General features: G+C 43.1%; 1 protein-coding gene across 1 annotated transcript in view; it reads right to left on the reverse strand.

The window, feature by feature from the left end:
• LOC130113247 (immunoglobulin mu heavy chain-like) overlaps positions 1-23,925 on the reverse strand; it is a 124,929-nt gene extending 101,004 nt beyond the window's left edge. The window contains exons 1-2 of the mRNA XM_056280815.1: positions 23,876-23,925; positions 17,163-17,454 (exon numbers count right to left, since the gene is read on the reverse strand). Of these exons, the coding sequence (XP_056136790.1) occupies positions 17,163-17,454; positions 23,876-23,925 (342 nt within the window). The remainder of the gene's footprint in view (positions 1-17,162; positions 17,455-23,875) is intronic.
• Between the last annotated feature and the right edge of the window lie 1,916 nt (positions 23,926-25,841).

The following is a 25,841-nucleotide window of genomic DNA, read 5'->3' on the forward strand; positions in this document are numbered from 1 at the left end:
ACCGTTTGTTCATCATCTCCCTCACAGCGTTTCACTGGCTTTTTCTTAGGCGCTGCGTGGGCCTTCATCACCCTCTCGGACGTCTCGTCCAATGCTGTAGCATTAGCTACATCTTCAGCCGCCTCACAGTTTCTCAATTTGGCCTTAAATTGTCCCAATGTCAACTCACTGTCGCCATGTGTCACCATTAGAGTGAATGGCTTATATCTCTCGGGTAACCCCCTCATCACCATGGCCATCATTAGCCCCTCACTCGGTGCTTCTCCCGCCCCTTTGAGAGCCGTAATGATTTGTTCAGCTCGGATTTGGTTATCGTCTCATTATCAGCTTTCTTTAGACCAGTCAATGTTACATACAGAGTGACAATCCGGGGTCTGCCCTTACCAGTGTAATGTTCCCGCAACACCCGTAGACTCTCTCTACCGTTGTTCTTCGTTTCTCTGAAGATCAGTCCCAAGCTTGTGTTGTCCAATAAAGGCGCCAATGCGCAGTAGGCGTCCGCGTTCCGCTCCTCGTCTAGGGCCTGCTCTTCCGCTGTCAAAGGTCCCGCGGGCTCGGTAAGGATGGTGGTTTTCAGCCCCACACCATGCGTGCAACAGAGCATTCGCTCTTCCCACAGTTCAGACTCATCGGCCTGCCCGTTGAATGTGGGCCACCTGCTCTTCTTTCGCTCCATCTCCCTAGGTAGCGTTAGCTTAGCTTAGCGTTCCGTTAGCTTCCCGATAGCCTCTCTCGATGCTAACTAGCTTCACACTTGCTAACTTGCTACTCCGTGCTAACCTGCGCGCATCCAGCCATCCGAGGTTATCACACTTCGTGTACTTCTTTTATCAAACTACTAAATAATCCAACGTTATCTGGGCCCATAACCTGTTAGAAGACTAGACTAATACTTTATGTCTATCTCCGCGCAGATGAAGTAGATTATTAAACCGTTATAAAGAATCGTACTGACTACCGAACTTCTGCTGGAGGGACAAATGCAGCCTCCGTTTATTCGGTAGTTTTGGGAGAAGAAGAAAATGAACAGCGTCTCAGTGACGTAATCAATCCGCGCATGCAAGCGCCACACCGCCCACTTGTGGACAAAAAAAGTCGTAAACAAAATAATAGTACAGTAACACATTAGTCATACAAATACGCTGGTGTCATATCTCAACAGAGACAACGGCGGCCGGCGATGACATGGCGTCGGCCGGCGGCGGAATGACGGCTGTTGGTAGTGGGTGGGTGGTGGCCGGCGGTGACGTGGTCGGCGTTGAAATCAGAGTGGGCCGCGACTTCTCGGCGGCAGTTGCCACCTCCGAATCGCTGAACCGGCCGGCGGTGTCAGGTCCTGAAGGACGGGGGGCGTTGGCTCCGTCGGCCCTTCCTCCGCGGGACATCTCCTTCCGAGCGGCGATGCTCTTTCCCCGGGAAAGCTCTTTTTCCAGACACTCGATGAAGTTCTCAGTCTCGCGGAGCTCTACATCGAAGCTTCTTCTTGACGTTGCCATCTTCCATTTGTGGGTATTGGCTGTAATCCCGCTTCTGACTCCAGTGTGGCGAACGTAGAAGCAACGACAAAGGTAACTTTACAGCCCCTTTATTGAACTCTCGCAGAAACTAAAACCTATTGGAAATGTGACTCAATACATGGCGGTCATCTACTCGAACAACAAAGTTGTTCAGGGTTTCAGTACCAAGGTTACACAACACAACAGAATGACAACTACAATTACACCACAACAAATAGTAATCACATAAACACATAAAACCACATAAAACACTTACAAAACATTTAGTAACAACTGACAATCTGCACGCAGTGCCTGATGGGTAAAACAGGACGGCACAATTCTGACGGGGTAGCGACTTCGCTACAATATCAATTTTAACACATTCTTGAATTTCAGATGGTCAAAAAATGTCCCGGATTGGATTTGCTGCTGTCCGGGAGACTTCCGGGCCAACCCGGGAGGGTGGGCAACCCTGCATGCAACTGAACAACCGCGTGTTTTGCTCAGCTTTTCTAAAAGAACCAGAAGAATAAATGAGGAAAGTGACAGCAACTGTCTGCCAGCAGCAGCAGCACAACTACACAACACATGGTGGTGTTTGAGGTAAACTGGACGAAACTTCAGATGGCAAAAAAATAAGGACTAAATTAAGAAACAGATATAAGATGTTTAATGATTAAATGATCCTTTCTAAAATAATTGCAAACATGATAGAACTTCATGAATACGTTACAATAACTGTTCATAAGCATGACTTGTGCATATCATTAATGTTAATATAGCTATGTTATGTTAGCATAGATATGCTAAATACACAAAGCTATGCTAACATAGCAATGCAGTCATGCCATATAAGTCCTGTTTTAGTGAAGACGTAGTGTGCTTTGGACCTCAACATCAAATCATTTCTGGAAATGTAGAGCAAAATATAAAGTTTCTTATAGTCCTAATATGGCAACCATTTATTTGGGCAAGAATAAGATGTGAATTCGAGTAAGATTAGTACATTTTTACATATTTGTTTAGATGCTCTCAATAGAATGCTATTTTCCCTCCAGTTTTTTTACTTTTACATTCATTCAAAGGGTGTTTTTGTGTTTCATCAGGAAACAGTGGTTGAAGTTTTTAGTGGGTTGAGGTTGTGTCATCTGGTGGATCATCTCTTAACTGTTCAGGGGCAGAGAGGGTTTTGTACAGGTCTACCAGTGGTTTGTGTTACTGTGTGTCTCTGGCACAATAATACACAGCTGAGTCTTCAGGCTGCATATTCTGTCCTGTTAGAGTCGCTGTCTTACTGGAAGCTTCTAAAGAGATACTGAACTTGTTTTTTAGTGACTCTTTGTAGTATGTGGCCCCAGTATATATCGCTCCAATCCACTCCAGTCCTTTTCCTGCAGGCTGTCTGATCCAGGCTGTGAAATAGCTACTAACAGAATAAGAGACCTGACAGGTGATGGTCAGTGGTTGTCCCTGCTGGACAGTCAGAGACGCTGGTTGATTCAACTGCTCACTGTTCACACCTGTAGAAGAGAGAGAAAAAAGTTGAAAACTCAACTTTGTGCCTCAGTGCAGAAAGGATAAACAGAAGAAGCTTTGTGGTCCTGAATGTTTCTCCCTCAAAGAGACTCACAGGATCCAGCTGCCAGCAGCAGCAGCAGCAGAGCTACAGACAACATGGTTTGTGTTGAAGTTGAACTGCTGGGAGCTGCTCTTCTTCTGATCCAACTAAGAGCCTGGTATGAACTTCTTATAGTGGACTAACAAGGAAGTATACTTTGCATAGAATAGGACACCTACATACTAAAGTGTTCCAGGAATAGTCACTAGTCTTATGTAAAAATGAATAGAGCTTGATTGCTTGTTTTCTAATAATCTTCCCTGAACACACACAGCAAAACCTTACATTTCTTTCTCAAGAGAGATTTGAATAACAACTTGGTGACCTGACACAAATACAGAAGTGGACATGTTCTTTGTGCCAGTCTTAGATTTCAGTGAAAGACTGGATTGCTGGATCATTTTAATTCCAGCTTGAGAAAGTGAATGTGAAGGATTACTTTGTATGTGGAGTACATTTGGGCTGTTTTGATGTGTCCGTCTTGCACAATAAAACACCTGCTTCACTCAAATAACTGACAGGTGGATGTCCTGAGCAGCAAAGCAGAGGAACTACAAGGTGTTTTGTACTGTATATACCAACTAGTAAAATGCTCCACACAAATACATAACTCATGTGTACTTAGTATTGTTACATAAATGATAAGATCAGGTTTTGCTGATCAACGAGACTCTTTTTTTTCTAGTGTACTTCTCTTCTCTAGCAAATATTCATATTCACCCAAATTAATGTTGACAGCAGGTGTTCCCTTCCCAGTAAATACTATGTGTTAAGTCCCCTTTGCTAACATTACTGACTGACATCTTACTTCCTCAAAAAGTTGTCTTAGTGTCATGTGGGACATATTCCTCCCCACTACTCTGAGTGTACAGCAACAAAAAGACACAACACCCCATGCTATTTACAGTAACTTGAGACGTTACCCATCTTTAATGCTCAGTATCATGTTTCTGCTTTGGCTGCTTCTGTCCACTGCTTGTATGTATTCTAAGAGGGGTTTATGCTCCATGTTTGGTGGATATAATGCTTCCACTATTGTGGACAGTAAGCGGATATATAGAGAGATCCTTTCTTTGTAAAAAAAACAAAACAAAACAAAACATATTTTCATTGGTATCCAGTAAATATCCTAACAGACATACTAACATATCTGATGTATTACTATCTCAGTTGGGTATTTATCTTGACAGATATAAATTTTAAAAACCGGCCGTCATTTTGACCGCCCATGGTGGTTTTAGGTAGGAGTGAAATCCCGGTCGTTCTAGTGTTAAACAGGTAAAGTCAAACACTACAGGCAAGTATCCATGAGAAAGGTCCACCAATCAGCAAACACAATCCTAAACCATCAAACCCAAATACATTGACATAAACCAACACATCGTGCAAAACATTGGTAGCCATTGGTCTCTCCTTTATCATGACAGTTACTTAACTGAACACACAAACGCATTAGAAGTTAATCACACACATAAACATAGTAGTATGTGTCTCCTACTGAGCTAAACGCCACCAAAACTCAGGTGATGCATGCTGCACCTCCACTGGCCACATGCCACCCCACGCCGGCCACTGAGAAAACGGAGCCCAGCCAGCTGCACAGCAGTATGCCAACCAGCAATCTAACAATCAAAGTAATGCCTCCAAAACACTCAACATTCTGTTAATACAACTTAAACTACAGCTACACAGAGACCAGAGACCTTTCATTTGTGCGCTTAGGCTGTCATCTACAGGACTACCTGCGTAATAGCACCTAAACTAGACTCCATGTGCAGGTCTAATCAGTGGATTGTGAAAATGAATCTGGTAAGTAAATAAACATAAATTAAGAAAGGAAAGTAAAAAATGAAATAGAAGGGTGTCAGTTGTTATAACCCAATATTTTTCAGTCCTCTACATTAACACAACTCTTCATCATCCCTATTGTTGCGTTCTTATTGGCAAAGTGTTGCAGGTGTAGGTGCATATAAATAACAGACAGAGTCGGGCTGTGTCGCTTAGTAACATGTATTCACCGGCTGTGCCCATATGCAACTGAGGCATGTTACACAGGGCAAGTATACATCAATCAGTGCCCCCAGGGGGAGCTGTTGGCTGCATAACATTACCCTACAACGTCTCCCTTCCTTTCGTAGAATACAATACCAAATAATATAATGGATAGTATTAGCCATTAGAACATTAGTGCTCATATCCCAATATTAAAATAGTGCAATGGAAATAGTGCATCAAGAAGGAACAGCAAGTCAATATCAACCAAAACCTCTGCAGAACAATAACGACAAAATGGTAGCATCAGAACATCCACAAGACCACTGAATAAGAACATTAGAGGGGAACATCACAGTTTTTGTTTTGTTTCGTTTTTTTTTAATGTCCACAGTCCAGTGTGTGTGTGTGTGTGTGTGTGTGTGTGTGTGTGTGTGTGCGTGTGAGCGTGTGTGTGTCAATCTCAGTACAGTGTATGACCTAGAGGTCAAGTCTTTCTGGAGGCTTAATCTGCCTCCCGCTCTGGGAGAAGGCCCGGCCCTGTAACTCACGGCATGGTGTGGTCATAGCCTGTGGGGGAGATGGCGGCGACCTCGGGGCTGACGACCTTGGAGACATTACAGGGCTGCTGACGACTTCCTCCATGCTGCCCCCGCCCACATGGCCCCCTTCAGCTGCACACACGCCCACAGGCTGCTCCGGTGGCCGTTCTGTGTGGGCTGACGGCTGTGGAGGGGCAACCTCTGCTGGTCGGAGATCAACCCTGTTGCGACGGTACGTGGTTCCCTCCACGTTGATGAGATAGGACCGCGGCCCCACCTGCTGCAGGCATACTCCTCTCCTCCATCGGCCCGTCCTGTCACCCGGGATTGGTTTCATCCTGACAGGCTGGCCGACGTTTAGCTCTGGCAGATCCCTCGCAGTTCTGTCATGTGTCAACTTCGCTGCCTGATGCTTCACCCTCAGCTTGTCTGTGACCCCAGTGATGATCTGAGGTGCTAGCAGCTGGTCGGCCACAGGGAGAAGAGTTCTCAGCCTCCGTGACATCAGCCGTTGTGCTGGGCTGCAGCACATGTCCTCAGTGGGCGTGTTTCTCCAGTGTAGAAAAGCCTTCCAGGGGTCCTCGTCGGCCCGGTCTGCTTTTCTGCATAGGCCTTTCACAATCTTCACTGCAGACTCTGCTTTGCCGTTAGCTTTTGGGTGTCTCGGGGAGGACATGACACGTTCCAAGCCCCACTCCCTCGCAAACGCCCGAAACTCTCCACAATCAAACTGACCTCCTTAGTCGGAAATGACCCGGTCAGGGATACCGTACCGTGCAAACTGCGCCTTGCACCTTCGGATGGTCGTTTCTGCCAACAGGTCTGGGAGTAGATCAATCTCCCAGAAGTCTGAATAGTGATCCACCATGAGCAGGAAGTCCTGCCTTGCGTAGCTGAACAAGTCCATGCTCACCAGCTGCCAGGGATGTGTGGGGAGCGGGTGTGACATCATAGTCTCTTTTTGTTGCTCGTGTGCATACTCGTTACACACTGAGCACTGCTGCACATAGTCTTTGATTTCCCCCTGCATATTTGGCCAGTAGAGAGTATCCCGGGCCTGTCTATAACAAGCCTCACCCCCCACGTGGTTGTAGTGGATCCGTTTCAGCATCTCAGGACGCATAGCTTTCGGAATGATGACACGCTGGCTCCTAAAAAGCACACCGTCCTGTGCGCTTATTTCATCTCTGATGGCCCAGTATTCTCTGATGGCTATGGGGCTCTCCTCTTTGTGTTCTGGCCATCCCTCCAGCACGACCGACTTGAGTGTTTGAAGACACACATCCTCCTCTGTGTGTTTTCGAATCTGTGCGAGGCATTGGCTGGTGACGTTTAGATAGTCTGCCTGCTGAATGGCTGCCGTGTCGTACTGCACCTGTTGCATGCTGCAGACCATTTCACGTCTGTACTGAGTGTCCGTTCTCTGTGGCGGGGTGGTGGCTCTGCTGAGCGTGTCACTGATGTACATTTCAGGGCCTGGCTTGTACATCACCGTGAGGCAGTAGTTCTGAAGTGTGAGGAGCATGCTTTGAAGGCGCTTTGGTGCACTGAGAAGGGGCTTAGTGAAGATTGACACCAGCGGGCGGTGGTCGGTCTCTGCAGTCACATCACCCCTCCCGTATAGGTAGTAGTGGAAGCGTTGACAAGCGAATACGATGCTCAGGCACTCCTTCTCAATCTGTGCATAGTTTTGCTCCGTCTGGTTCAGCAAACAGGTCTTGTGTCTTTGGCAGAGGATATTTGTCTACCTCTAGCCATGGGTTTATTGTCACTTTATAATCCCCGCATATTCTGACTTCTCCATTTGTTTTGGGGATACATACTATGGGAGTAGCCCATTCACTATATTCTACCGGGGTCCATACTCCTTTTTCTTGCAGTCTGTCTAGCTGCTGTTCTACTGCTGTAGTCAGTGCATAAGGCACTGATCTTGCTTTGCAAAACTTGGGCATGGCGTCGCTAACCACCTGTAACCTTGCTTTTACTCCTGAAATGACCCCCCTGTCTCTCTTAAACACCTGGAAGTATTTCTGATACATCTCAGTCAGTGGATCTACTACCACCGGTACATGGTTCACTCTAGACCAGTCTAACTTTAAGAACTGGATCCAGTTTCTACCCATCAGTGTTGGCCCATGTCCCTTACACACTAACAAAGATAGCTATTCTGTTTGCTCCCCACACTGTACTTTCACTTGGAATTTACCCAACAATGGAATCGGCTCTGAAGAATACGTTTTTAAACTTACATCACATGGCATTAGTTGACACTTGCTAAACGTCTGTCTGTACAGTTTCTCATTTATGATACTCATGGCTGTGCCTGTATCTACCTCCATTTTGATCTTTACACCATTACATCTCACCATGACCATAAATGGTCTGACATATTCATTATCAGTTTTAGGCCTACCGGTAACGGAAAACAACCCCAAGTCTTTTTCAGTCCCTGTTACCTCGATGATGGTCAGCTTGTGGGTTTTGTTGGAGGCCCTGTAGTCCTCATAATCAGTCTCTTCCTCCGATGCACTTTGCTGCTCGTGGGGAGACTCCTCCCTGGTGATGTAGCGAGTCTGCCTCTCTGCAGGAGTGGCCCTCCTGCTCGTCCTAGGTCCCCGTCTGGAGCTGCCGCCGTGGTTGGCCGTCTCCAACTCCGATGATGCCGTGGACCTGCACGCCCTCTCCAGATGGCCCTTCCGGTCGCAGGCTCTGCACTGGAACTCTTTGTACCTGCATGTCGCTGCTTGATGTCCCTCTCCGAGGCACCGGTAGCACGCCGTGTCCCTGGCGCCCTTTTTCATGTCGTGTGCCGCGTTTCCGTGCGCACTGGCGCTCCCTTTGTAGCTGCTGGCTCTCACAATGTCTGTTCTCAGCGGAGCTTGCTGGAACGCTCTAAGACTCGTGGATGTGCCCTCAAAATTGTTCACCGTGTCCATCACTTTAGCCCAGTTTAGCTCTTGTCCATAAGCAGCACTCAACAGCTTAGTTCTCAGCTCTTTACTACTGATACCATATACTAGCTGATCTCTCAGTTGCTCTTCTAGTGTCGCGCCAAATGCGCAAGAGGCTGCTAACCCTTTTAGCGCGGTAACATACTCGGCTAGAGACTCACCACTTTGTTGCTTGCGGGCACGGAAGCTATAACGTTCGCTCAGGACATTCTTCTTTGGCACATAAAAGTCCCTCAATGCTTTAAAAATATCAGCTAATGGCGTTTCCGATGGCTTCTTTGGCGCTACCAAGTCAGTCAGTAAAGTGAAAATCTTTGCACCCACCACGGATAGGAACACAGCCCGTTGCTTCCCCTCCTCAATCCCGTTGGCTTCGACAAACTGTGCAGAACGATCCTCGTCTGTGCTGAAGCTTCCGTTAGCCTCGCTGAAGCACAAACCCGACTCACTGCTAAACACAGCCATGTCGTGACTGACGTTGCTAGTTGCTCCTTTGCTTGCTAGCTAGCGCCTTGCTCCGGTTAGCTCTCTCTTCTCTCACACCTTTTTCTCCGTCTCAGAAGAAAAAGTTTTCGTGGAAAAACGAAATCCCATCCTCGTCGCCAGTATTGTGTTCTTATGGACAAAGTACCCGGAGATGACTTTATGTAAAGGAGCTTTTATTCATATCTCTCAGCTGTACATGTCCACCTGACTGTCAAGGCATCGGAGAGCGCAGTTCTGGGTTTTGGAGCTTTTGCCCCTAATATTTATATCCTTTCTGGGCGGGGTTACATCCGGTCAACAACATGTAAACAATAAGTAGTTCCGTATCCACAGTGAATGATAGAACATTTATCAATACACCACAAGGATAAGTTGAAAGAAATAGAGGATAAGTACGTACCAAACAGTAAAACCAGGTCCCAGAATAAAAAGCATAAATTCCCCTTGGACGGTACTGCAAAACGGAAAGTTGTAGAAAAAATATTCTTGCGAGAAAGGCAGTAAGAAGTAAAAAACCAGAGGTACAACATCAATATTGAAGAATTAGAAACTTTGTGAGAACAAGAACAGGTTATTTAAGACAGTTATACGAAGATGACTTAGCAAGACAATCTAAACTGAAATCAAAGGTTATCTGGAATTATATTAATAAGAAGACAAAAATTAAGACGTCAGTAGGAGATTTATATAGTAATCAGAAGGATACAAACTCCCCAAAAACAGACAGATACTGAAAAAGCAGAAATACTATCAGATTATTTCAGTAGTGTATTAGTGATCGAACCTGTATTTGTGATTACCCGAGTTGCCAAGATTGGAAGTTCAGCAAACAGAATGTTTTATAATACATTTTCAAGATATAAAACGGCTTCTACATGATATTAACGTCTACAAATCACCACGTCCAGATGTGCTACATCCTAGTATCTTAAAGGAATTGACTAGTGTGATTACGGAACCTCTAACAATGCTGCATAACAAATCATTAGAAGAATCAACTTTACCCTGTGATTGGAAAGAGGCACATATCAGTGCAATTTTCAAAAAAGGAAACAAGTCACTCCCAGGAAATTACAGGCCAGTTAGTCTGACATCTGTAGCATGTAAGACAATGGAAAAACTAACCAGGACATAGTATATTGTTGATCAAATGAAGTCTAACAGACTATTTAGTAACAAACAGTATGGATTTTTATCTGGAAGATCGACTACACTTCAGCTTCTTACCGTTCTTGATAAGTGGTCAGCAGCTTTGGATAGAGGGGAATCAGCTGATTGCATATATATATATATATATATATATATATATATATATATATATATATATATATATATATATATATATATATATATATATATATATATATATATATATATATATATATATATATATATGGAACCCAGCCACTGAGGATGCACAAGCCAGTGCATCCTTAGTGCCGGTCCCAAGCCCAGACAAATGGGGAGGGTTGCGTCAGGAAGGGCATCCGGCGTAAAATCTTTGCCAAATCAAATATGCGGATCATAAATAAGACTTACATACCGGATCGGTCGAGGCCCGGGTTACCAACGACCACCACCGGTACTGTTAACCAGCAGGGTGTCGGTGGAAACTATGCTACTGTTGGGCGAAGGAGAAGGAGAGGGGGAAAGCATGTCCAGAGGCAGCTAGAGAGGAGGAAGGGTAGGCATGTGGAGGTGAGAGTTGGAACTTTGAATGTTGGCACTATGACTGGTAAAGGGAGAGAGCTGGCTGACCTGATGGAAAAAAGAAAGGTAGGCATACTATGTGTGCAAGAGACCAGATGGAAGGGGAGTAAGGCCAGGAGTATTGGAGGTGGGTTCAAACTCTTCTACCATGGTGTGAATGGGAGGAGTAATGGGGTAGGGGTAATTCTGAAGGAAGAGTATGTCAAGAGCGTGCTGGAGGTGAAGAGAGTGTCAGACAGAGTGATGAGTATGAAGCTGGAAATTGAAGGTTTATTGCTGAATGTTATCAGCGCATATGCCCCGCAAGTTGGGTGTGAGATGGATGAAAAAGAAGAATTCTGGAGGTTTATTGCTGAATGTTATCAGCGCATATGCCCCGCAAGTTGGGTGTGAGATGGATGAAAAAGAAGAATTCTGGAGTGAGTTGGACGACATGGTGGAGAGGGTACCCAAGGAGGAGAGAGTGGTGATTGGAGCGGACTTCAATGGACATGTTGGTGAAGGGAACAGAGGTGATGAGGAGGTGATGGGAAGGTATGGAGTCAAGAAGAGAAATGTGGAAGGACAGATGGTGGTCGATTTTGTGAAAAGGATGGAAATGGCTGTGGTGAATACATATTTCATGAAGAGGGAGGAACACAGGGTGACGTACAAGAGTGGAGGAAAGTGCACACAGGTGGACTATATCTTATGTAGAAGGTGCCATCTAAAAGGGATTGGAGACTGCAAGGTGGTGACAGGGGAGAACGTAGCTAGGCAGCATCGGATAGTGGTCTGTAGGAGACTTTGGAGACCAAGAAGAGGAAGCGAGTGAAGACACAGCCAAAGATCAAATGGTGGAAGTTGAAGAAGGAAGACTGTTGTGTGGAGTTCAGGCAGGAGTTAAGAGTTGCCAGATGGCTGGACAACCACTGCAGAAATAGTGAGGGAGACAGCTAGGAAGGTACTTGGTGTGTCATCAGGACAGAGGAAGGAAGACAAGGAGACTTGGTGGTGGAATGAGGAAGTACAGCAAATTATACAGAGGAAAAGGTTGGCAAAGAAGAAGTGGGATAGTAAGAGCGATGAAGAAAGTAGACAGGAGTACAAGGAGTTGCAGCGTAAAGCAAAGAGAGAGGTGGCAAAGGCAAAGGAAAATGCGTATGGTGAGTTGTATGACAGATTAGACACTAAGGAAGGAGAAAAGGACTTGCACCGATTGGCTAGACAGAGGGACCGAGCTGCAAAGGATGTGCAGCAAGTTAGGGCGATCAAGGATAGAGATGGAAATGTGCTGACAAGCGAGGAGAGTGTGCTAAGAAGGTGGAAGGAATACTTTGAGGGGCTAATGAATGAAGAAAATGAGAGAGAGAGAAGGTTGGATGATGTAGGGATAGTGAATCAGGAAGTTCAGCGGATTAGCAAGGAGGACGTGAGGGCAGCTATGAAGAGGATGAAGAGTGGAAAGGCAGTTGGTCCTGATGACATAGCTGTGGAGGCATGGAGATGTTTAGGAGAGATGGCAGTGGAGTTTTTAACTAGATTGTTTAACACAAACCTGGAAAGTGAGAGGATGCCTGAGGAGTGGAGAAGAAGCATACTGGTACCGATTTTCAAGAACAAGGGCGATGTGCAGAACTGTAGCAGCTACAGAGGTATAAAGTTGATCAGCCACAGCATGAAGATATGGGAAAGAGTAATAGAAGCTAGGTTAAGAGGAGAGGTGATGATCAGCGAGCAGCAGTTTGGGTTCATGCCACGAAAGAGCACCACAGATGCGATGTTTGCTTTGAGAATGTTGATTGAGAAGTATAGAGAAGGCCAGAAAGAGTTGCATTGTGTCTTTGTAGATTTAGAGAAAGCTTATGACAGAGTGCCGAGAGAGGAGGTGTGGTATTGTATGAGGAAGTCAGGAGTTGCAGAGAAGTATGTAGGAGTGGTGCAGGATACGTATGAGGGAAGTGTGACGATGGTGAGGTGTGCGGTTGGAATGACAGATGGGTTCAAGGTGGAGGTGGGATTACATCAAGGATCGACTCTGAGCCCTTTCTTGTTTGCAATGGTGATGGACAGGTTGACGGACAAGATCAGGCAGGAGTCTCCATGGACGATGATGTTCACGGATGACGTTGTGATCTGTAGTGAGAGTAGGGTGCAGGTTGAGGAGAGCCTGGAGAGGTGGAGGTATGCACTGGAGAGAATAGGAATGAAACTCAGTAGGAGCAAGACGGAATACCTATGCGTGAATGAGAGAGAGGACAGTGGAATGGTCAGGATGCAAGGAGTGGAGGTGACAAAGGCATTTGAGTTTAAATACTTGGGGTCAACTGTCCAAAGTAACGGGGAGTGCAGTAGAGAGGTGAAAAAGAGAGTGCAGGCAGGCCGGAGTGGGTGGAGAAGTGTGTCAGGAGTGATTTGCAACAGAAGGGTACCAGCAAGAGTTAAAGGGAAAGTTTACAAGATGGTTGTGAGACCAGCTATGTTATATGGTTTGGAGACAGTGGCACTGACGAAAAGACAGGAGGCGGAGCTGGAGGTGGCAGAGTTGAAGATGCTAAGATTTTCACTGGGAGTAACGAAGAAGGACAGGATTAGGAACGAGTATATTAGAGGGACCGGTCAGGTTGGACGGTTTGGAGACAAAGCAAGAGAGGCAAGATTGAGATGGCTTGGACATGTGTTGAGGAGAGATGCTGGGTATATTGGGAGAAGGATGCTGAATATGGAGCTGCCAGGGAAGAGGAGAAGAGGAAGGCCAAAGAGGAGGTTTATGGATGTGGTGAGGGAAGACATGCAGGTGGCTGGTGTGACAGAGGAAGACGCAGAAGACAGGAAGAAATGGAAACGGATGATCCGCTGTGGCGACCCCTAACGGGAGCAGCCGAAAGTAGTAGTAGATTATGAATACTACTGATTGTGGAGGATTAAACTTTTTGGATTTTACAACATTAAACAGTACATTTAAGATTAATTGGATAAGACACTTCATGAAAAACACCGCTTCCTTATGGAATTTCCTCCCCAATCATATTTATTTTCTAAAATAGGTGGCCTGAAATTTGTTCTACAATGCAATTATGATATTCTCAAAATACCCATAAAATTATCAAACTTTCATAAGCAATTTCTGTTGGCTTGGTCTCTCCAACATAAACAGAACTTATCTTCTCTTAAATAATTTATATGGAACAACAGGACGATAGTTTCTAAAAATCACTCATTATTCTTTGGAAACTGGTTTATCAATAATATTAGGTTGGTGGGTGAACTGCTTAACTCAGAAGGTCACTTGCTGAATTACTCTCGATTTTTATCAAAATTTAAAATCCCAGTACCTCCAAAGGAGTATGCAGTTGTTTTTGATGCCATTCCTTCCGGTGCTCTGATGCTGATAAGAGACTCAAAATTAAGTGCTTCTGTTGTTCCCTCTATAGAGCTGGATGGATCTGTAATCAGTGAACTGTGTTTCAAATTATCGTAAAAGTAGAAATAGATGTATTAGAGCTTCATTCCAAAGACATATAGTATCAATACCTTATGTAAAATTCTTTTGGGGCAAATTTGTGGAGAACATTCCTTGGAAAAGAGTTTGGACTTTACCTCTCAAATACCTGTTAACTCATAAAGTGAAAGAAATCATGTTTAAACTAACTCATAGATTCTAACCTGCAAAATTAAATCTTAAAAGGCTTAAAAATGATGTTGATATTGGTTGCTCATTTTGTGTTACTTTGCCTGAAACTTTCCTGCATCTATTTTGGTATTGTACACATACTAAAAAGTTTTGGTCTGACGTCCTTTATGTTATTCAAATGCACATTATTGCCGATCTTTCCTTTACCTTTGAAAATGTACTACTTGGCTTCCTTGATTTTAATAAGAAGAAAGCTGACCAACTTTTTTAGTGTAAATCTTATATTTTTACTTGCCAAATGTCATATTCATAAATGTAAATTTAGAAATTCTAAGCCTTCTTTCACCGCATTGACAAACGAACTTGAACATTATTTGGATGCTGTTAGGTCATCTACCAATTTGAAAGCAGTGCAAACTATACATCTGCACTCATCTGTGGTGTCATAATATTGAGTTGGTATTTGTGGCATCTTTATAATGTGAATTCCCTCCGGCAAGTGTTTTAATTGTATCTGTTTATCAGATGTATGTATTGTTGTGTATAAATATATCTTGTAATGTTTTGTAATTGCAAAATAAAAAAAAAGTTTATGGCGGTTGGCAAACAACGTTATGGTGTGTATTATTACCACCACTATATGGGCACGAGCTGCTGCCCAAATCACATGAACCAGCTCCCGTGGTTGAAACAAACACTTCCAGGTGACAAAGCGTCTCCTAATGCTGCGGTTGGGTTAATACTGGACCTAATGGATGGTCGGAGCAGTTGCTCTGAGCATTAAATATTGCGGCGGATTTGTTCAATTTAAAGTCAGTTGAAATCCTGGTTTGTCTCACACAGACACTATAAGGGTGCGTTGTGTGTCAGCATCAGACACCAAGGGGCGTGACAAAGCGCTGCTATTGGATGACCTTGGAATGCGACCGGGTTGGTATCCCCAAACATTTCCCATGCCAGTATCCTTCTTCTCTTACCTAAACCAGGATTTACATCCAGCTGGTGATAACCTGGGTTGGACATCAGTCTCAGTTGGAAATCTACCATGTTTTTTGTAAGGGAAGACAGACTGTCTGAATGTGTGTATTTGTGAATGTTAGTGGTAAATAGTAGCAGAAGGGTTGAGGTCGTGGTGGACGAATGCATGTTATGAAGTACAGGAAGAAATTTGTTTTAGTGGCTACAGAAAAAATGTAGCTTTAAACGAAATGATAATAAATGGTAAAGATGAGAATTAACAAATGGCGCCAAAATTAAAAAGGTCACCAAGTAAACTTCAAGCTGAAAAGTTGTGCATGTACTCAGTACTTAAAAACTTCAACCGGTTTAGATGCCCTCAGGTCCTGCTGGTCATCAGTCCAAAGTCTGGGCCCATAAGAGTGAGACGACGCCTCACCACAAGTCTCATTTCTGGTTGTATGAATGGCTAAGAGAAGTGATAGTGAATCTGAGAGCTCTACCAGGGATGTGCTTCTCTGAGAAGCTCTGTCCAAGTTGTAGCTCACCAACTTCTGTTTTGGGATGGCCAAAGACCAACACATGACCCTAGTGCCATCTGTTAGTTATATAAACATGCAAGCGTGAGTCTCTGTGTTGTGTGAGTGAAAGGAACAGTCTGACTCTCGCAATATTTCTCAAGTGGTGCAATGCAGTTTTGGTTGGATCCCTTATGTGTGGCTCAAAGTTTAATTCACAGTCCATAACAACAAGCAAAATCCTTACTTGTGCTTTAACATTTTGTGAAAATGAGGTTAACTTTGAAATGCCCTTCTCTCAACACCCTTGTGTGTATTGCTTAAAACCTCAATTTTGCTTTGCTTCAGTTGGAAGATGTTGCAACATGTCCACACATCGATATTTGAAATGCATTTTTCAAGGCTATTAAATGGACAGAGGTCACCCGGTGTGGCTGAAATACTTTACCTGGCTTGTCTTCCAGGGATAGAGTAGGGGATGTTAGTCGCAGTGTTGGGCTCATTTTTGTACATCTGTACCACTTGTTTGTGTCACAGGTCTCGAGGGAACAACCGTGTCTTTTGCTTAGCTTTTCTAAAAGAACCAGAGGAATAAATTAGGAAAGTGACAGGAACTGTCTGCCAGCAGCAGCACAACTACAGACAACACATGGTTGGTGTTTGAGGTAAACTGGACGAAACTTCAGATGGCAAAAAATAAAAACTAAATTAAGAAACAAATATAAGATATTTAATGAACAAATGAGTCTTTCTAAAATAATTGCAGCTATTGCAGAAAATCATGAATAGGTTACAATAACTGTTCATATGCAAGACTTGTGCATGTCATTAACGTTAATATAGCTATGTTAGGTTAGCATAGCTATGCTAACATAACATAGCTGTGCAGTCATGACATGTAAGTCCTGTTTTAGTGAAGAAGTAGTGTGCTTTGGACCTCAACCTCAAATCATTTCAGGGAATGTCGAGCAAAATATAAAGATTCTTATTGTCCTAATATGGCAACCATTTATTTGGACAAAAAATAAGATGTAAATTTGGGTAAGATCAGTATAGATATTTCTTCATAAATACAATTATTTAGATACTCTCAATAGAATGCTATTTTCCTTCTGCTTTTTTACTTTTACATTTATCAAAGGGTGTTTTTGTGTTTCATCAGGAAACAGTGGTTGAAGTTTTTAGTGAGTTGAGGTTGTGTCATCTGGTGGATCATCTCTTAACTGTTCAGGGACAGAGAGGGTTTTTGTACAGGTCTACCAGTGGTTTTTGTTACTCTGTCTCGGGCACAATAATACACAGCTGAGTCTTCAGGCTGCATATTCTGTCCTGTTAGAGTCACTGTCTTACTGGAAGCTTCTAAAGAGATACTGAACTTGTTTTTTAGTGAATCTTTGTAGTATGTGCTGCCAGTACTTTTCATTCCAATCCACTCCAGTCCTTTTCCTGCAGGCTGTCTGATCCAGGCTGTCCAGTAGCCACTAACAGAATAAGAGACCTGACAGGTGATGGTCAGTGGTTGTCCTGGCAGGACAGTCAGAGACGCTGGTTGATTCAACTGCTCACACCTGTAGAAGAGAGAGAAACGAGTTTAAAACTCATCTTTGGGAAAGCCACAGATGACCTGCAATCATTTTGAAGGAGCTCCAGAAGTCAGTGGCTGAAACTGGAGTAAATGTGCATGAGTCAACTATATCATGGGCTCTCCATAGATCTGGCCTGTATGGGAGGGTGGCAAGTAAGAAGCTGTTGCTCAAAACTATCAGGGCTGCTGCTAGCTATCTGGGTGCCCTAGGCGTAATTGCTTTGTGGTGCCCCCCCCCCCCCCACTGTGTGGTGGTTTATAAACTACCAGCCACACCCACACCCCCACAAACCCCCCAGGGGAAAAAAAACCCCACATATTTGTATAAATATTTGTATTGGTAAGAAAATATGGCACAGAAATATTTGAAAGTGCAATCTTATTCAATAAATACAAACAAAGAAATATATGTAATTATCAATGTTGCAACTGCGGTTAAAACTAAATAAATATAAATAAATACAAATAAGAAAAACAGAACTGTTCAAATATTCACATAAAGCAGAATAAAAGTTACACAACTTCACAAACACTGCAAAAGACAGTATATATTGCACTACAGAACAGGCATTTCCAGCAGTTGCAGGAAGCGCTTCACAAACTTTGTAAAGTCAGTATATATTGCACTATAGAACAGTTAAAACAACAACCAGCTGTACGAATCGCTACTCTACCAACAGCGGACTGAAGTTTTACCGATTTCTGACAGGATCACGGCCATTTCAGAGCAACCGGAGACGCCTGTGGTTGCAAGCCATCAAACATATTGATGAAAACTGGACTGAGGACACGATCAAAATTCCAGTGTTTGCAGTGCCCATTTTATATCAGGTAAGTTATCGATCTACTCTTTGGTTTCACTGGAATGCTTGGTGTAGATGGAGACTAATATCTAAAGTAACCGATAAGCGGCGTTAGCATGTATTATTTGGCTAATGTGGTGTGTCTGGCTATTTACAGGTGAGGCGTCACTGGACTCACAGAATCCTGATGTTGTGCCCTCTGTGTTTAAGTACACAAAACAAAGTCTGAACCCCGAGGCAAAGGTGGAAAGGTAAGAATAATTAGGCCTAACACTTCCTAACCGTTTTAGAATTAATGTTTCCCTCTTTCATTTCATGCTATTCAGTGCACTTTGGAGCTTGCAGCTGCTGGCTTTGAGAAAATGGGGCTGTATTACAAATATTTACCATCTTAAGTTTAAAGTGAAGATAGGGATGTCTAAGACAGGATTTTTCTTCAGTTGGTATTAAGCAAATCATAACCTAATATTTAATCGTAACCAAACAGTTAAGATAGGATCTGCAAGTTAGGAATTTCCTGTAATATGGCCTCTGACCAGTATTTCTGTTCATTAATTTAGCTTTTTTATGTTAAGGTACTATAGGAAAAGGAGACGAGATGAAAGGGTTTACACTCCACCAAATCAGCCTGCTCCTTCTGAAACTCCAGGACAAGTCAGCAGCATGGATCACTGTCCTGGTAAGGATATATTTTTGTTGTGCAATCAACCAATTTGTTGTGAGCTTGTGCCGGCATATCCTAACTGTTGGCTTTTCTGTTAAAGCTGAAGAGGACATCCCAGTCCCAAGGACAGAATATGATGATCTGACCCTGAGGTACACTCAGCTTCAGAATGACTATGTCAACCTGCAGCAGGGGTGTGAAAAACTACAGGCTGAAAATGAGAATCTTAAAGACGAGCTGCAGAACTCTACATTTTCCTATGCCACGATTAAGTTCAACAAGGGACAACTGATTTTTTTTCACAGGACTTACCTCCATTATTTTTGACTGGCTGTGTGCAAAAATAACAGACAGTATATAAAGAATTAGCCAAAACCTCTCTCTACAGGATCATCTATTGGTTGTGCTAATGAAATTGAGGCTGGGCCTAACTAATACTGATTTAGCCTATAGATTTAAGGTATCAAAAACCACCTTATCAAATATTTGTCGGGGGCTGGATACCTGCTATGACCATAGTCCTCAAGTCCTCACTCATTAAATGGCCAAGTAAGGGAGCTATACTAAAGAACATGCCTAAAATCTTCAAGCGAAACTTTAAAAGATGCCGGTGCATAATAGATTGCACAGAGGTTTTCATTGCTAGACCCAGTAATCTGACTGATTACTGGGTCGAGCAATGAAAATAACGACAGGGCAACAAGAAGACAATTATTATGCTGAATAATGTTTTTTTTTCAACATTTTATGAATCTTGATTGAATTTTTACTAAAGTCATGAAGCAGAGCATTAAAACAGAAACAGTACACAATATGAACTAGACAATCTGATTTCCAGAATAAATAATCTGAAGGTAAAGGTCAAACAAATACATTGAAATGACTCAGTGTCTATACGTCTTTATAATTTTCATTAGTTAGTTATTTGTTTAAATAATTAATCATTATGAAAATTATGAATAAATAAAAAATTCTGGCGCCCCCTCCGGCAGTTGGTGCCCTACCCATTGTGCGTGATGCGCGTTATGGGAGCGGCGGCCCTGAAAACTATGCATATAAAAGCACGCTTGGCGTTTGCTATCAAGCGATGGGTCAGATGAGACAAAGTTGAGTTATTTGGCCACAACTCAAAGCGTTATGTGTGGTGCAGACCTAACAGTGCTCATGCCCTAAAAAACTCCCTCCCTACAGTGAAGCATGGCGGCGGCAGCATAATGCTATGGGGTTGCTTTTCATCTGCAGGCACTGGGAACCTTGTTCAAACCGAGGGAAGAATGGATGGAGCTAAATAAAGATAAACATTGGAAGAAAACCTGTTGCAGTCTGCCATAAACCTGAAGGTTGGGTGAAGATTCACCTTCCAGCAGAACAATGATCCTAAGCACAAGGCTAAAGCAACAATGGCATGGCTCAGCAACAAAAAGGTCAACGTTTTGGAGTGGCCAAGTCAAAGTCCGGACCTCAACCTTATTTGAAAATCTGTGGCACAGACTGAAAATTGCAGCCCAGAGGCGCCGTCCCACCAACCTGCAAGACCTGTACAAATTCTGCCAAGAAGAATGGGTAAAAATTACTCCTGAAGAATGTGCAAAGCTTGTACATACTTACACCAAGAGAATCATGGCTGTTATTGCTGTTATTACTCTACAAAGTATTGATATGTGGGGGTTTAATACTTATGCAAAAATTATATTTTAGTTTTTAATTTATTTTAAAAAATCAGTGAAACATAACTTATTTTGGCTTTGGGAACATGCTGTTACAGCTTATGGGCTCACAAACATAATATTGTGCAGGTACAGATGTGTGGTAACTTTTATAATCCAAAAATTAGTGATGACTGTCAAGGGGGTTGAATACTTTTACAAGGCACTGTATGTGTTCTTAGTTTGGATATGTGTGTTTTTGTCTTTGTGTTGCACTGCTGTGTATTGGGGGAAACTATATTTCGTTTCATTTCATGTACACAAGTACATGACGTGAAATGACAAAGTGTTCCTGCTTCCTGACTTTGATCGAAAGGTTGGTGAAAATGCACTTTAAAGAGGTCATGGGGTACATTTGAAGACACAGCTAAAAGAAGATGATTAAGAAATAATTACAGAGCAGAGAAGGAGTTTAATGAGAATCTCAGGGATTCAAACTGGTAATTTCCTAATCCCAAATTTGCTCCTCTGACTTTTATCATCTCTGATAACTCATATGATTATGACGTATATGTAAAGACTTGGTGCTTAAGGGCTGTAATATTTCATACATGTAGATAAGCAGGATATAACCTACAGATAAGCCATTGCCAGTAATCTGAAGTGATCAACAAAGCTACACATCAAACTCTCCATCAGATTATTTGTCTCATGTTGAGGGAGGAGTAGGAGGAAGTATACACTTATATTTCCTACCCCTTCTCCCCTACTCTTAAGTTAATTCAGCTGCTATACATTTAAAACCCAACTCCCACTGTACTGTATAGTCCACATTCAATACAAGTTGTGCTGCACAATACAAACTCACCTACTGTGAACAACAAGAGAAAAAAGACCACATCAAAACACCCGAGAGAGAAAACACATGCTAATGTCATGTACCAAGAATAACCACATCTCAATGCTACGCACAACCCACATGTCCACTCAGTGTCATAGAAGGAACATAAAAACGTAATAAATGTTTAGAGATCAGTAAAACTTAGACAGGTAACACATCTCTTCATCATGCCTATATCTCTTGATAATCACACCTTTGTGCTTCTTCTTGAACTGTGTAGTGTTTGTACGTTGTTTGAGTTCCATGCTCACACTGCTCCACAGTTTTACCCCACAGATAGAAATGCCCATGCTCTTCAAAGCTGTACAAACAATAATGTCTTGAAGTTTAATTTCCCTTTCAAATTATATTCCCCTTCTCTATCTGAGAATATTTGTTGTATATTGCTTGGTAGTAGATTGTTTCTTGCTTTGAACATTATTTGTGTTGTGTTAAATTCTACTAAATCCCTGAACGTCAACACACTTGACTTTAAAAATAGCTTGTTGGTGTGTTCATGATATCCTACATTATTAACTATCCTTATGGCTCTTTTTGTAGTGTACATAATGGTTGTGGGCAGCTCGGTCGCCTCACAGCAAGAAGGTTCTGGGTTCGAGCCCCGGGGTAGTCCGACCTTAGGGGTCGTCCCGGGTCGTCCTCTGTGAAGTTTGCATGTTCTCCCCGTGTCTGTGTGAGTTTCCTCTGGGGGCTCTGGTTTCCTCCCACAGTCCAAAGACATGTAGGTCAGGTGAATCTTCCGTAATAAATTGGCCCCTGGTATGAATGTGTGTGTGTGTGTGTGTGTGTGTGTGTGTGTGTGTGTGTGTGTGTGTGTGTTTGTTGTTTGTTGGCCCTGTGTGATGGCCTGGTGGCCTGTCCAGGGTGTCTCCCCGCCTGCCGCCCTATGACTGCTGGGTTAGGCTCCAGCACCCCTGTGACCCTGAGAGCAGGTCGGTGTTTATCTTATCATTTCCAAACAACATAACCTTTGTTTTGTCCAGATTTAAGGATAATTTATTTTTGTAAACCACAGTTTTAATTTTTCCATTTCTATTGTGGTCACCTCCAAAAGCTGCTGTAAATTCTCACCAGCACAAAATATATTCCTGTCATCAGCAAATAAAACAAATTTCAATATTTTTGATATGTTGCATATATCATTTAAGTGGAGAATGAACAGTTTTGGACCTAAAACCGACCCCTGGGGTACACCACAAGTAATATCCACGCATGACAATTCATGTTCGCCTATCAAACTGCTGCCTGTTACTTAAATAGCTTCTTAGCCAATTCTGTACCACCCCTCTGATACCATACCTTTCCAATTTGTCTATTAATCTATTATGATCAGTCCTGTCAAAATCTGTTTTTTGTTTTTTTCAATAGATCTATGAATATTCCCTCAGCAAACTTTTTTGGTCTATGAAATTAGTTATTTCTTCAATTAATTCAATGAGTGGCAGAGGTGTCGACCTGTTTGGTCCAAACCCGTACTGTCTACCGGTCAACATATTGTGCTTCTCAATGAATTGAGGTTGAATGTGAGGTTTCCAGCAGATGTTGTGATCTAGTATCACACCTAGGAGTTTATTTTAATATACTCTTTCTAGCTGGACATTGTCTATCACTACTTTTACTTTGCTGTTTATTTTATAATTCCCAAACAACATAAATACATAATGTAGAGCAAAATGTAAAGTTTCTTATAGTCCCAATATGGCAACCATTTATTTGGACAAGAAAAAGATGTAAATCTGGATAAGATTAGTAAATATTTAGATATTTCTCTATAAATAGATTTATGTAGATGCTCTCAATAGAATGCTATTTTCCCTCCACTTTTTTACTTTTACATTTATTCAAAGGGTGTTTTTGTGTTTCATCAGGAAACCGTGGTTGAAGTTTTTAGTGAGTTGAGGTTGTCATCTGGTGGATCATCTCTTAACTGTTCAGGGACAGAGAGGGTTTTTGTACAGGTCTACCAGTGGTTTGTGTTACTGTGTGCCTCGGGCACAATAATACACAGCTGAGTCTTCAGGCTGCATATTCTGTCCCGTTAGAGTCACTGTGTCACTGGAATCTTCTGAAGAGATACTGAACTTGTTTTCTAGTGACTCTTTGTAGTATGTGCTGTAACCACTACTTCCATATCCAATCCACTCCAGTCCTTTTCCTGCCGGCTGTCTGATCCAGGCTGTGTAATAGTCACTAACAGAATAAGAGACCTGACAGGTGATGGTCAGTGGTTGTCCCTGCTGGACAGTCAGAGACGCTGGTTGATTCAACTGCTCACTGTTCACACCTGTAGAAGAGAGAGAAAAAAGTTGAAAACTCAACTTTGTGCCTCAGTGCAGAAAGGATAAACAGAATAAGCTTTGTGGTCCTGAATGTTTCTCCCTCAAAGAGACTCACAGGATCCAGCTGCCAGCAGCAGCAGCAGCAGAGCTACAGACAACATGATTTGTGTTGAAGTTGAACTGCTGGGAGCTGCTCTTCTTCTGGTCCAACTAAGAGCCTGGTATGAACTTCTTATAGTGGACTAACAAGGAAGTATAATTTGCATAGAATAGGACACCTACATACTAAAGTGTTCCAGGAATAGTCACTAGTCTTATGTAAATATAAATAGAGCTTGATTGCTTGTTTTCTAATAATCTTCCCTGAACACACACAGCAAAACCTTACATTTCTTTCTCAAGAGAGATTTGAATAACAACTTGGTGACCTGACACAAATACAGAAGTGGACATGTTCTTTGTGCCAGTCTTAGATTTCAGTGAAAGACTGGATTGCTGGATCATTTTAATTCCAGCTTGAGAAAGTGAATATGAAGGATTACTTTGTATGTGGAGTACATTTGGGCTGTTTTGATGTGTCCGTCTTGCACAATAAAACACCTGCTTCACTCAAATAACTGACAGGTGGATGTCCTGAGCAGCAAAGCAGAGGAACTACAAGGTGTTTTGTACTGTATATACCAACTAGTAAAATGCTCCACACAAATACATAACTCATGTGTACTTAGTATTGTTACATAAATGATAAGATCAGGTTTTGCTGATCAACGAGACTCTTTTTCCAGTGTAGTTCTCTTCTCCAGCAAATATTCATATTCACCCAAATTAATGTTGACAGCAGGTGTTTCCTTCCCAGTAAATACTATGTGTTAAGTCCCCTTTGCTAACATTACTGACTGACATCTTACTTCCTCAAAAAGTTGTCTTAGTGTCATGTGGGACATATTCCTGCCCACTACTGTCTGAGTGTACAGCAACAAAAAGACACAACACCCCATGCTATTTACAGTAACTTGAGACATTACCCATCTTAAATGCTCAGTATCATGTTTCTGCTTTGGCTGCTTCTATCCACTGCTTGTGTTACGGTTTCACCCTCAGAACCCCCGCAACCTACCTCTTCCGTTCCCTCTGGACCTCCACAGCACTCGGCTTTGCCTGAGTTTCCACTCCTCACCACCAGAGCCGGGGCGCGGTCACGTTCCCCATCACCGGACTTAGACCCTGAGGTCCCCAGCACCTCCGAACGGGCACTGCGCGTCCTTCGGCGCCACTGCTGCCATCTGCTGGCAGACTGGCAGCACGGCTCTGTTTTTCCCCGGTCACTCATTCCCTCAGCTGTTCCCCATCTGCAACCATCTCAGCTGTTCCCCATCTGCAACCATCTCAGCTGTTCCCTATCTGCAACCACTTCTACCCCTACAAGAACCTGGCCTTCTCTCAAACTCATTGCCAGAGCTTCCCTCTGACCTGTTGCGCAGAGCCGGCTCGCCTACCAACCACCCTCCCTCCTCGGGCTACTACTTTGGCTTTGAACTCGGACTACTCCTCGATTCCCGTTTGCCCTCGGACTTGGAACTTTGGCTGATACACTTACACAACATCCAACGCCCCATTCACATTTTACACACACTTAGGATAATTTACACTAACACATAGCTAGACACATTACCGCCTGTCACTACACACAGCGTATTCACACCCCCCACAAGCAAAACTACCTGAGCACCATACACATCCTGCATTTCCCTCTCCCCTGTTATTTCTTCCCTTTGTTAATTGTCATGAAACGTTACTAAGAGTCCTCCGCCTCCTGTGTGGTCGTCTGGGTCCTCCTGCACAACCCGTAACATATCAGGTCCCTAATCCAGCCTGGCCCTTGCATTCTTTCCATTCCTCACGTGAATTCTGCCTCTTTTCCCCAGTTTCAACCAATTACAGTGTCAGTGTTAGAGAGTACAGTCTCTGGTATGAACTCCTCCTCCTGTATCTTAGACAACATTCCCACCAAACTGCTCACGGAGGGGTTTTCAACCGTTACCCCCATTGTTCTGCAAGTTCTTAATAATTCTTTGGC

Source organism: Lampris incognitus, chromosome 5 (assembly GCF_029633865.1).
Source record: "Lampris incognitus isolate fLamInc1 chromosome 5, fLamInc1.hap2, whole genome shotgun sequence".
Lineage (NCBI taxonomy): Eukaryota > Metazoa > Chordata > Actinopteri > Lampriformes > Lampridae > Lampris > Lampris incognitus.